We start from the raw sequence: 13,497 nt of genomic DNA on the forward strand, positions 1-13,497 counted from the left end.
TATTTTTTTAATCGACATTTGTATATATTATTTTTAACATATACAACGTACTGTTCGCTAATAACAAAACTCGAGTATTTTGACTCTTACGTATGTTGCTTTCATAACTTATATCTCATATCATACTGTTTATTAATAAAAATATATAGGTTAACTCGATAAAAAAAACAAAAAACATACACGTGTGCGTAGCACGAGACAAAATGCTAATAAACATTTAAAATTCTATAATTTAAAACTCATAATAAATAATTTGACTGCGCTGATTACCCGCCAGATTTGGGGTTAATCACGACATAGAGTATAGATTAAGTTTTGTTTTTAAAAACAAAGTATAGATTAAGTCGATAAAAATCAAAGAATCAATACCGTGTGCGTAGCACGGGCCAAAAAAGCTAGTTCTTAGTAACAAACTCTTAATATTTTATTTAAAAAATCTAAAATATAGTATATATTATTTATAAAAAATATTTTTTTAATCAAAAATAACAAAATCGGATCGGATCTGGATATCCGGTTTTTTATATATATGTGATCCAGATCCGAATCCGGATTTACGACAAAAAAAGCGGATCAGATATCCGGTCCGATTTATTCGGATCGGATATCCATATTTCCGGATATTTTAAATCGGATACCGGACCGAAAAATCGGATTATCCGGATTTCGGATTTTTATGCTCACCCCTAGTTTTGAGAAACGAAAAGGTGAATCAGATAAAGTAGTATATTTCCAAATAAAATCCAGAAGATAGTATATTTGTAAAAAAATTTGAGAAGATAGTATCTTTGTAAATTTTTGAGAAGGGATTTCGGATTTTGAACGGTTTACTACCCGTTCAAACCAAGGTGTTAGTCGTTCACAAAATCTTTTTGATTCATATATGATCCATTTTTGGCTGAAATTAAGCTTCTCAAGAAGAAGTAGCAAGAACTCAGTTCACTGAATCGAAAACTTTTTCAAAGTCAATCTTAAAAATAAATCATTGTAAATTCTATTTTAAGTGTGCGTATTCTAGAGCTATCACAGTTGACGCTCTGTCGACACTAGATCTAACGTACTACTCCCTCCGTCCCCCTAGTTGTATACATTGAGGGACGGGGACGCGGCACGGACTTTAATGCTACCGTAAAGTATAGTTCTATAATTTATTTTTAAAATTTTTCTTTTCTGTATAAAAGTTTGAATGTTATATTTTTATTTAGAAAAAGAAAATTCTAAAAATAAGTTATAGAACTATGTTTTATAAGAGCATTGAAGTGCGTGTCGAGCAGTGAAAAAGAAACGTATAGAATTAAATGGGACAGAGAGAGGGAGTACTGAATAACGAGCATCCAACATGCATGAATATTTGGAGGAGCATTCTTTGAAAATGGATATTTTGAACAAATTATTATCCAGTATAATATTTTGGACATTTTCTTTTTAGAAAAGACTATTTTCAGATTTATGAAGATCTTTTTATCAGTTTGTAGTGGGCCCATGGGCACATGCTAAGCGCGGAAATTTTTGTATTTGAATCATTTCAATTGGTGTGGTTGGTGTATATGTAGGAGATACACCATTATTAAAAAATAGGAGCTAATCAAAATAAAAAAAAACCGATATTTTATATACTTCCTCCGTCCCAATTTATTTGTCTTGTTTGACTTTTTATGGTCAAATTGACCAAATTTTGACTGAAATTTACATATTTAAAATAATTTAAAAAATTATGAAAAAGTATTATTTAAGTCCAACAAGCAGCCGTCAGCTCCTAACTCGAATGCTTAGAATCTATATCTATTCTACTTGAAAAGTATTTTTTTTCAATTTTCAAGATCATGTAAGAATAATTACTAATTATCAATCAAAATTTGATCAATTTAACTGTAAAAATAGATCACAAATATATTGAGACAGAGGGAGCCGTGGTCAGCAAAAAATCTGCTGCATTTGATAAGCAACGCACCGAATATACCCCAACAAACTGCCACGTTCACACATAGTACACTATGCATTTCTGTCAGGGACAGCAAACCCAAGATTAATAACGGAGTATTGACTAACCCAAATAACCCCCAAATCTAAATCTCGTAATCACAGACACACACTCCCAAGATGCAGTACAAGAACCTCGGACGATCCGGTCTGAAAGTGTCCCAACTCTCCTACGGAGCATGGGTCAGCTTCGGCAACCAGCTCGACGTCAAAGACGCCAAAGCCCTCCTCCAATGCTGCCGTGACCACGGCGTCAATTTCTTCGACAACGCCGAGGTCTACGCCAACGGCCGAGCCGAAGAGATCATGGGCCAAGCCATCAGTGAACTGGGCTGGAAGAGATCCGACGTCGTCATCTCCACCAAGATCTTTTGGGGCGGGTCGGGTCCTAATGATAAAGGCCTGTCAAGAAAACACATCATTGAGGGCACCAAGGCTTGTCTCAAGAGGCTTGAGATGGAGTATGTTGATTTGATTTATTGTCATCGGCCTGATACGAGTACTCCGATTGAGGAGACTGTGAGGGCTATGAACTATGTGATTGATCAGGGGTGGGCTTATTATTGGGGGACGAGTGAGTGGTCTGCTCAGCAGATTACGGAGGCTTGGGGTGTTGCTGAGAAGTTGGGGCTTGCGGGTCCGATTGTCGAACAGCCCGAGTATAATCTCATGTCCAGGCATAAGGTATATATCACTTGTGATTTCTTTAAGCTATGTGATCTTAGTTTGCGTAATTGTATGTGTGATGTGTGGTTTGACAATGTGGGTTTGTAGGGCATACGGTATTACTTGTGATGCTTATCTTAATACTTTGAGGTCTTGGTTTGTTTGGAAATGTAGAATTAATGTATAAGTTTTTGCCAAGGCAAGGTGTTGCTCGTGATTGGTTCTTTTGTAATGGTGGTTTGTGTTGTGGTATATATGATGGTATGTTTGGCAGTATAGGTCCGTGAATGAAACATATGTGGTGGTATAGTTGTTTAAGGCGGGTGTAATAATTAGGGAGATTAAATTAGCTTGATATTATGCAAGAAATGTCTGATATTTGTTTACTTCATTATGTGTGATACTAGGTTTGTTAGATATGTTTTCTTTGTGTCGAGTGAGTAATTATTGAGCAGGTATAAAGGAAATGACTGTGAGTTTGTTATTGGAGTTGTAGTTAATTTTTTTCTGGAATCGTGATCAAAGTGAATTTGTATTTACTACGTCTGTGTTAAAACGCCATGATCACAGTAGGAGATTGTGATATCTCAAATGTGAATCTACGGGGGTGTTATTCTTGGAGCAACACCAATAAAAAGTCTTTTCGTTTGTCTTTGTTGAAATGGTCCGATGCATTGTGTAGTTTTGTATTTTATATTAGGCTTGATGACAATTTGCTGCTTAAAGAATATTACATTGTACCCATCAGCCTCTATTGTTTCGACTCATTCGTTTCAGCCCCTAAAGTATGGGTTAAATATCTTTTAGCCCTTATCCCGTGATTGACGTCTGAATCCATATATCGGCTAGGAAAAAAGACAATTACCATTATACACTTCTGTTACAAAGGGGTATACATATCATACCTTGTGGGTTGAGAAATACATTGTCGTAAACATTAGGGCCAAAAGGTCGTTAAGTTGCAAATCTTTCTTAGACCAGTCAAGGAAGTAGAATTGTTGTGTATCACAAAATCAATTTTATATTATGCATCTTAACACATTTAGAGGAGTGCATATACTATATTGAGTAGATGAAAAGTTTTGCAATCAACTAATTGCTTTCGGGTGGGCACACATACATAATAAGATTTATTATTTTAAGGAAATCCGCTGACAAAGAAATTGAGAGAAGTGAACTTCCAATCAACCACACATCTATAGTAGAAACCACTATATTATGTTACGGTGCACTAAAACTTTTTACTTTAACACAACTGTCATTAAAGAAAATATCTCAGATTGGAAGATTGGTAATCTCAATAAAATAATAACCTTCAATCATTATTTTTTGTTTTTCGAATTTGAAACACTAATTCTTTCTACATTTAATAAAACCGTCATGGATATGACGTGAACTTAGACTTAGCATTCTTTAGATTTGGAACAAGGTGTGTTTGGATTAATTATTTTTTTGTATTGTTTTGTGCTTTGTGTTTTTGGTTTAAGATATTTTATGTATGTTGGTGTGTTTGAGTATGTAGGTTTTGTGGAAAAGAATGGTACTTTTTCAGTAGGTGGGAGATGTTAGCTGGATTAATCTTATGCCAAAATAAAAAGGTTTTGATATGTTTGCTAATATTATTTGCTTTTGTTGTATACTTGGCAATGTACAAGGTGTGTAAACTACTGAGGTACAATGTAGATAGCTTCACCTAATATGCTTTATATTAAGTTGGTAATTAGGGAGTAGTGGTCAAGGAAATGACTATGAAGTTTGTTATCGGGATTGGACATGATTTTCGTTATTGATAATTGATATGTGATAAAACTGAATATTAGTAGTGTGTATTGTTGTGCTTTAATTTTGTGATCAATTTTGGAGTAACTGGAGTGTTGTTTGGGAGCAACACCTGTAAAGAGTTCTTTTGCGCCATCTTTGTTAGAGTGGATGATGCCTTGTGTTTCTTTTATATGATTATGATGAACAGAGAATTATGTAAACAAATGAAAGAAGTACTGATGTCATGCATACATATTGCATTAGTAGTTGTCTGCAGAATTAAAAGGCTTGTTAGGATTATCTTAATCATGTCTAATTTTCTGCACATAATCCATTAAAAATTTGATTTAGAAATTAAGTTGAAATACAGTCCTATGACTTTTGTGTGTCTACCTATTACTTGTAACTTGTAGGGCTAGGTTTTCTTCTTTCTAACTATCTCTGTTTCTCCCTTTTCCAAATTTCTTACGTCCTTGTTTCAAATCTAGCAGCATCAAAATTAGAGGCTCTTAGAGTCTTCGTACATGAACTCCATCATCCTATTTCTGCATAATAATCTAATAATTCTAATCTCTGAAACTGGACAGTGTAAAATTATTTTATTGGTAATAGTAAACCAGACGAAATGGGTTTAGGGGTCGTTTGGTTGACGGGGATCTGAAATCAGGTATGGGTTTTGTTCATTCCAAACCCATACCTGCTGTTTGGTTGCAAAAATTAAATCTTCAAACCCATACCTCAAACCCCCAAGGTATGGGTTTTTGATACCCAAGAGAGGAGGTGGGTATCAGATGGGGGTATGAGAATTAATTTCATTTCCGATATTTTGGCTTTATTTCAATAATTAAATATTAATTTTTAATACGACAATTATCAATGATGCAAAAATATAATATAATAATATTTTTTTAATTAATAATATAATTTTTTAAAAAATTTGAATATATTGATTCCAGAACACAACCAAACACATGATATCAGATATGATACCATAAACCCATACCATCTTAACCCGATTCCTCATTCCAACCTCATACCACCCGGCGAACCAAACGACCCCTTAGTCATTTTAAAATCTTAAAACCATTTAGCTATTTTCTGTTCTATGCGTGATTACAATTTTGCAAACAATAGCTGGTGGTTTATCTGAACACACTGTTTGTACAAAACCATCAATTGTTGCTAGTACTCATGTTAATGTATATTTGTAATATTGTCAATATATATATTTGGATGGGAGTGCAATTTTTTTTATTTTAAAAGAGAAGAAATATCTGCTGATATTACTGCTTCAAGCTCTCTATGCTTATTGTAGTACGTAGAGGAACAGAAGTTTAAATGCTTGTTTTGATATTTAACAAATCGCGTAATAAGGAACTTGGAGCAAAATGAACTGTTGAAAAAACACGTGGAGTATTCAACTTCAATAATTCCCAGCTAGCAATGTAGCAGCCTAGATAAACAGACGAAAAGATATATATCCTAATATGCATAATTAACATTCAATATGATATTCTTAAACAAACAGACGAAAGAAATGTATTTTCTCTAATGTTTCCACAACTTTGTTTATAAATGTATTTTCTCTAATGTTTCCAAAACTTTGTTTATAAATAGAGCTGCCGATGTCAATCGACTCGAGTATAAGTCTCAGGCTTCTGTAAAATTCAATATGTTTGCAGTTGATTGGGTAATTAGCATTTTTTTTTTAGTTGTAAATCTGCTGTCATGATCTATATCTATTAGTTCTAGTAGGCCGATCATTATATTTGATTTGATTTATGCTAAATCACTTTGAATCAAGTAACTTGAGCTAGTTATTATTTCTTAGGAATGCATTAACCTAATTAATATTTACATCAGAATTGTGTTTAATACTTTCTGCTCAACAGTGAAATTAGTCATAAAAACTGAGAGTTCCCAGTCCACTTATGCTTTTGGATGTTCCTAGGGAGTTTTTCACCCTTCACTTCTCCCTGTTCTCCCTTCATCCGTTATCTCAGCCATCTGTACTTTGTTTTTATTGTAAAGATGCCTGGTGTCAGTAGGATATAAATATAGGTTATTTAGATCTTTGGAATTTGGTTAGCTCAATTATATATATATCTTGTCACACTGTTGTAGTTGGTATGTACAGGTAAGCAATCGTCAGATCATTGTTTTTTTAAAAACTTTTCCTTCTTATATTGCAGGTTGAAGTTGAATACCAGCCTCTATACACCAACTATGGCCTCGGTCTTACTACGTGGAGTCCACTTGCCTCTGGAGTCCTGACTGGAAAATATAACTCTGGAAATATTCCCCAGGACAGTAGGTTTGCACTGGAAAATTATAAGGTATAAGATATATTTGGTGTTGATGTTAAAGCCAATCTACTAATTTGTGCAGGAGCTTTACTGCTATAGGAAATTAGGAATCATATTTTATTCTCTCTCCTTGTCTTTGACAAGGTTCGAACCCTCAACATCCCATGAAGGGAGTGAGGGTGATAACGTTAGACTAAGAGTCTGTTGGTGCATTGAAAATTAAATGATGTTATCATATACTTTATGCATTGCTTATATAAATAATGACATGATATATTGATTTATCAAATTCTTTTGTGCACTTCTCTATCTTAGACATACCTAAATTACTATTACTATGATGTTAGCAACCTCTTTTCAGTATAACTAAGTGATGCTGTGCCACCTTGTAGAATCTTGCGAGTAGAACATTGGTGGATGATGTTCTCAAGAAAGTGAGAGGATTACAGCCAATTGCAGCAGAACTAGGAGTCCCATTAGCTCAACTTGCAATTGCGTGGTGCGCTGCCAATCCTAACGTATCATCAGTTATTACTGGTGCAACCAAGGTTCACCAGGTCAGTTCAAATCTTCTTTGGCTGAGTTTGTTTGTTTTTTTACTTTCTTTTGGTTGGCTGATTTTTTTGCCCGTCTTGGGTAATAAGTGATTGTGCCTTGATTGGATTCTACTATAACTCTTGCTTCTCGCAGCTCGCCTGTTCCATTTATAATGGTGCTGTATTTATATTACATAATGTGGCACTTAATTATAAATTGAGAAATTTCTTTTGTTTATGTTACAATTGTAGTTAAACTATGTGGTCAACAATGCATCAATGAAATTTTCGGTCTTATTTTTCAGCTAAAACCTTTTATTTTAATATTGTAGATTGAAGAAAATATGAAAGCAATCAAGGTTATTCCATTACTTACGCCAGAGATCATGGACAAAATTGAGGCTGTTGTTCAGACCAAGCCCAAACGTCCTGATTCATATAGGTAAATGGAAGATATCTGCAAGAGATATATGTTGAGGAGAAAGATCTGTGTTGATAATCTTCCTGTTCCTATTATCCTGATTTCTTTGTTGTAAACTCATATTATGTCTCATCTCGAACTAATGACTGCTTAGTCTGAGATGGAGATGGTCTTACATATGTAATGTTTATGTATTTATGGTACATTATTTATTCTGTTTTTCTTTATGTTGTGTGCATTGGTTAATATTAAACAAAAAGTTTAAACTTTGAACATCTCTTTTGGTGTTTTTCTTGCTGAACAGTTAAACCCGTTGGTGTGGAGTAGAACCAAACATACCTAGTAATTTGTATATGTCTTGTAATCTTATTATATTAATATTTTGAAGGGATTGTTCTTGGTATATTATAGACTAGAGAGTTCTGTTCTTGGTATATTATAGACTAGAGAGTTCTGTTCTTAGTATATTACAGAGTTAAACTAGGTATCTCACTTATTTATCATGTTTCTAACTATCTTTGTCGTAAGAAATTTAAACTTTTTCATATTTAGTTGTTATTATTCTATAATTTCTTATTTCTTTGTAAGTATTTTTTTTATTTTTTATTCCATCTTCTCCTATTTCATTCTTATTCATATCATTTCATAATTTTTTTATTTTTCCATAAAAAGGTATTTATAATTTTTCATTGAATTTTCTCCTATTCCATTCCTCATTTATGAACGACACCTTGATAATAGAACATGTACATTTTGCACCAACACAAGGACGTTGTAAATGGATCGGATATCCGATTTGTAATTAAATAAATGGATACGGACACTTATTTAAATAATCTGATTTGCTAATAATTCGTTCCGATAATAATTTCGTCCGCGATAAAATATGGATATGGATATTGTCATATCTGATCAGTTAACGATCCAATTCATCCACACTTTATTGTATTATATATTTTATATTATATTATATTAATATTATATTATATTAATATATCATATACAAAATAAAAATTTCTAAATACAAGACAAAATTCTAATATAATATCAAGCAACTTATTTATTATTTTTTTATTTACTTGATACATTTATGTCGAAGGTTTTGTTGTAACATCCAACAAAGTTTTTCGGTTGCATTTTTGTTAGTAACATGAAACTGCAGATTTTACTTTACTACTTTATGAGTTGCTTTTTGTGCTTATTAAGTTAAAATTCATGAACAAATATAGCTAGAAAATATCATTTTTTTACTGAATGGTAAATACATTGTGCACGGTGGTAAAAATATATTACATAAATTTAGTGAATCAGATCGCCGATCCAGTTATCCACGATTTGAATAGACCGGATATGAATTTATTTGTAAAATATTCGACTCCTGATCCCATCCGATCCGATATCATCTACAAGTGAAAATTAATTTTTAATTCATCTTTTTGATGAATTATTTGATATTTATAATTTATTACGTATAAAAAATATTAATATAATAATAAAATAAAAGTATCTTTTAAAATGATCCGTACATTTTTGTAAGAGCATTGCCAACTCAAATTTGTTCTCAAATTAATTTCCCAAATAATATAAAATAAATAAATTGATTTTAATTTGATGTTTTTTTCTGAAGCAAATTTGATGATTATTTGTTACAAAGGTCTGATGGACTGATGAACGAGACATTGCTATCTAAAATTTAGAAATAGATGAATTTCTTTTCATAAATCTTTAACATTCATCTTTTTTTTTTTAAAACGAACGTTCATCTTTTTATAAAGAGATAATTACATTTTGTAACCCCTAGATTTGCTCCAAACACAGTTTAGTACCTGAACTTTAAAACGTGACAATATGCACCCCAAACTTAACATTCCCGTGCAAGTTGTAACCCCTAGTCACTATTCCGTCCAAATCTACCGTTAATTTTAACTGTTTGAGAGGTAACAGTGTGTATATTGGTTTCTAACAGCTACTTTACCCCCTATGACCCCTCAAAAATTACGTATTATATTTTGAAATTATTTCTGAACACACACAATGATGTAAAAAAATTTAAAATAGTTTTTAAAATATGTATCTAGATTTAGAATTTGAAAATATTTATTTTTTACATAAACGATGTAACTTATTTTAAAATTTTAAAATAAATACATATTTTAAAAATTATTTAAATTTTTTTACATCGTTGTGTGTGTTCAGAAATAATTTCAAAATAGAATATATAAATTTTGAGGGGTCACAGAGGGTAAAGTAGCTGCTAGAAACTAATATACACATTGTTATTTCTCAAACAGTTAAAGTTAACGGTAGATTTAGACGGAATAGTCACTAGGGGTTACAACTTGCACGAGAATGTTAAATTTAGGGTGCATATTGCCACATTTTAAAGTTCAAGTACTAAACTGCGTTTAGATCAAATTTAGAGGTTACAAAGTGTAATTAACTCTTTTATAAAATTTGAAGTTTCAAATTCGAAGTCCCACCTTTAGCGGCACTGTGACTTTTATTTGCCGCCTTGTTCACCTAGCAATTACACACTACAGTCTACACTCTACAGATAAGATTTGAAACAACTTTAGTAGTATGTGCACCCACTTATATTTGGGTAACGCTGTATATTGATTGAACAACAATTAACCCAACAAAAAGATTCTTCTCACTTCACTTCAATCTTCCCCCATACATCTATAAGATACTTCACAAACATATACATATTGTTGCTGTGTCTTTGCTGTCTGTGATGTGTTTGTTCGAATGCTTCAAACAACTTCAAGTTACATCAAATTATGTTTATATTTTCTAGGATTGGTCTTTAGCTGTTTGCTGCGTTATTATGCTTGTGTTATCCTCTTGATCACTTTCTATGCACTGACATTTCCGAATTTGAGTGCGGTGTGCAGCTAGTTTTCTATTTGTAATCAAGCAATTATTACATGGAAGTTCGAAACTTAGCCTTAAGAATTTAATATTATCTTTAGTGTTGAGTTTCGTGAGATAGAGTGATTGACAATTGAGTTGTGTTGAAAAGTGTTTTTGTTCTTCTGCCTTGTGATTGAGTGGCGAAATATGAAGGCATTGTTCTCGTTTTCACTTTTGGCATTTCATTTTGCCGTTCTTTTGTCCCTTTATTGTGCTGAAATGCCAGTTCAGGCTTCCTGTAAAACTTTTTTTCAGTGTCTGACAAATCGTTCAGATCACTTAACTCCAATATCACAAGTGTTGTTCACCCCAGAGAGTGCTTCCTACACATCCATTTTGCAGCTTGGGTTGAGAAATCTTCGATTTACATCACCCGAGTTCCTTAGACCTCAAGTGATTGTTACACCAGTCCATGAGTCCCAAATTCAATCAGTCATCTACTGTGCTAGAAAACATAGTATGCATATCAGGATTCGTTGTGGAGGTCATGACTTTGAGGGTCTTTCTTATACGGCTCGTGTCCCTTTTGTGATGATTGACATGATAAATCTTCAGTCGGTCATTGTTGACCTGGAAAACAACACTGCGTGGGTTGAAGGTGGTGCAAACATTGGGGAAGCTTATTATAGAATTGCTGAAAAGAGTAGCAACCTTGGCTTTCCAGGAGGTGTGCGAGGCACAGTTGGCGTCACTGGACTAATCAGTGGTGGAGGATATGGGGCTATGGTTAGGAAGTATGGTCTTGCTGCTGACAACGTAATTGATGTCCGGATGATTAATGCAAATGGTGAAATTCTGGATAGAAATTCGATGGGGGAAGATCTTTTTTGGGCTATTAGAGGAGGTATAGCTTCTAGTTTTGGTATCATAGTTGCGTGGAAGTTGAAGCTAGTTGCTGTGCCAGAGAATGTTACTATCTTTTCTGTTGCAAGGACCTTAGAGCAAGGTGCTACTGATCTTGTTCATCAGTGGCAATATGTTGCCCCCAAAGTTGACAGAGATTTATATATAAGAATTCAAATAAAAGCAGTAAATTTAAATGTAGACGGGTCAGAGAAAACTATAATTGTTTATTTTGAGTCCTTGTTCCTTGGAGGGGCTGATAAGCTACTTTCTATAATGCAAACCAGCTTCCCAGAATTGGGCTTGGTGAAAGATGATTGCAGAGAAGTCAGTTGGCTAAAATCTGCTCTTTGGTTTGCTGGAAATTCTGCTTTTCGGTTCGGTGAATCAGTTGAACTTTTACTGAATCGAAGTTTGATACCTTATCTACATTACAAAGCAAAATCTGACTATGTTCAAGAACCAATATCTAAAGAGGGGTTTCAAATGATATGGAAGAAATATTTTGAGATCGAGGCAGGTGCAGCTAATATATTAATGACACCTTATGGAGGAAAAATGGATGAATTTTTAGCGTCTGAGCTTCCATTTCCACACAGAGCTGGAAACTTGTACATGATGTACAGTGGGGTGTCTTGGCAGGCAAACACGAGCAGAGATGAGCAGTTGAAGAGGTTGAATTGGCTCAAAAGCCTATACACCGACCTAGCTCCTTTTGTTTCAAAGAACCCAAGGGCTGCGTATATAAACTACAATGATCTTGACTTGGGGATTGAAAGCTTAACTTACGAGGAAGCAAGCAAATGGGGTTTTAAATACTTTGGAAACAATTTCGAGCGATTGGTTAGAGTAAAGACTCTGGTTGATCCTGATAATTTCTTCAGGCATGAACAGAGCATTCCTGCTTTTCCTTCTTCATCAAAAGATGAACTGTAAGGTGTGCATATATCTATGTAACTTACATGTATTGACCTTCATTTGTTCTTTCTCTGCCCCTCCCTTCTTCCTCCCTCCGTGTATGTTGTGCATTCAGCAATGTCTATTTATAATTATACCCCGTTGAGTTGTGGGTATTTGATAAATTATTGAAGTACTTAAATCAAAAGATCTTCAATGAAGTAACTAAAGTTTTTTGAAATCTCTGTTTTTCGGAGTTGTTACTGGAATTGTTTCACAAGTAATTATATGCAGGTCATGTCTTCACAAAACAATCAAGATCCTTGTATTGTACAGTATATTGGATTCATTCATATCAGATGCATCGACAAGGTACAGATCTAGTAAGGGCATGAGGACACGGTTTCTCCTAAATTTTCAGCTCATTTTCCACCTTTATAAAGTTTACAAAATTATATAAACTAGGAAGTTTGCCCGGCTACCGCCGGGGTATTTTCCGCAAGTGTATTAACGGACTTGTACTTTGGCTTCATGAAGTTGATCATATGATTTATTTGAACATTAACTTAACTATTTTGTAATAGACAGCTGGTGAATTCATACTCCACTTGTTGTTTAATTCTACAACATTGTATCAACTGGTAACTTAGAGTGAGCCAAAAATGATCTTATTGTCTCATGAGCAAGACTGTATAAGTAAAAAAAGATAAATTTGTGCACGTATACAATGCCATTTTCTGCATTCACATGGACTACAAACTGGAAGTAGTAACTCAAAAACGAATAAATTGATTAAAGACTTTCAATCACATATGTTTTATTATTGAAAAAAGCTTACAGGTATATACCATAAACCACTTTGTATAGTATGCTTTGCATCGAGCAGTAAGCACACTGTGTTTGGAAAATATGATTAATTGTAATACACTGATCAAACGGGCTTACTACGTCTTGTGACTGTGGCACTACCTTGTTACATAGAGAAGAACTCCACACATGTCGTTCATAAGGAAACCAACCGGTATGCAAGAAAGATTGCTTGTTCTTTGCATTAGGACATAGCTTGTATATTGGGAATATATCATAATGATCATCACCTTTAATATCTCGAATAAGGTAGATAAACTCAGGAACCCTCTTTCTGAAGTATGGGTGAATGATAATCGCAGCC

At 33.7% G+C, this 13,497-nt stretch overlaps 2 protein-coding genes across 2 annotated transcripts; both read left to right on the forward strand.

Annotated features, from left to right (window-relative positions):
- The first annotated feature begins 1,895 nt into the window (after positions 1-1,895).
- On the forward strand, positions 1,896-7,897 carry LOC108193514 (probable voltage-gated potassium channel subunit beta). The gene is made up of 4 exons (XM_017360203.2): positions 1,896-2,664; positions 6,600-6,743; positions 7,106-7,270; positions 7,582-7,897. Exons 1-4 carry the CDS (start codon positions 2,101-2,103, stop codon positions 7,693-7,695), a joined length of 987 nt encoding a protein of 328 aa, XP_017215692.1. The 5' UTR covers positions 1,896-2,100; the 3' UTR covers positions 7,696-7,897.
- Positions 7,898-10,161: 2,264 nt separating this feature from the next.
- On the forward strand, positions 10,162-12,620 carry LOC108194645 (berberine bridge enzyme-like 8). Its single transcript, XM_017361599.2, has one exon. The coding sequence runs from the start codon at positions 10,734-10,736 to the stop codon at positions 12,363-12,365; it is 1,632 nt and encodes a 543-aa protein (XP_017217088.1). The 5' UTR covers positions 10,162-10,733; the 3' UTR covers positions 12,366-12,620.
- Positions 12,621-13,497: the final 877 nt, after the last annotated feature.

Source organism: Daucus carota, chromosome 7 (assembly GCF_001625215.2).
Source record: "Daucus carota subsp. sativus chromosome 7, DH1 v3.0, whole genome shotgun sequence".
Lineage (NCBI taxonomy): Eukaryota > Viridiplantae > Streptophyta > Magnoliopsida > Apiales > Apiaceae > Daucus > Daucus carota.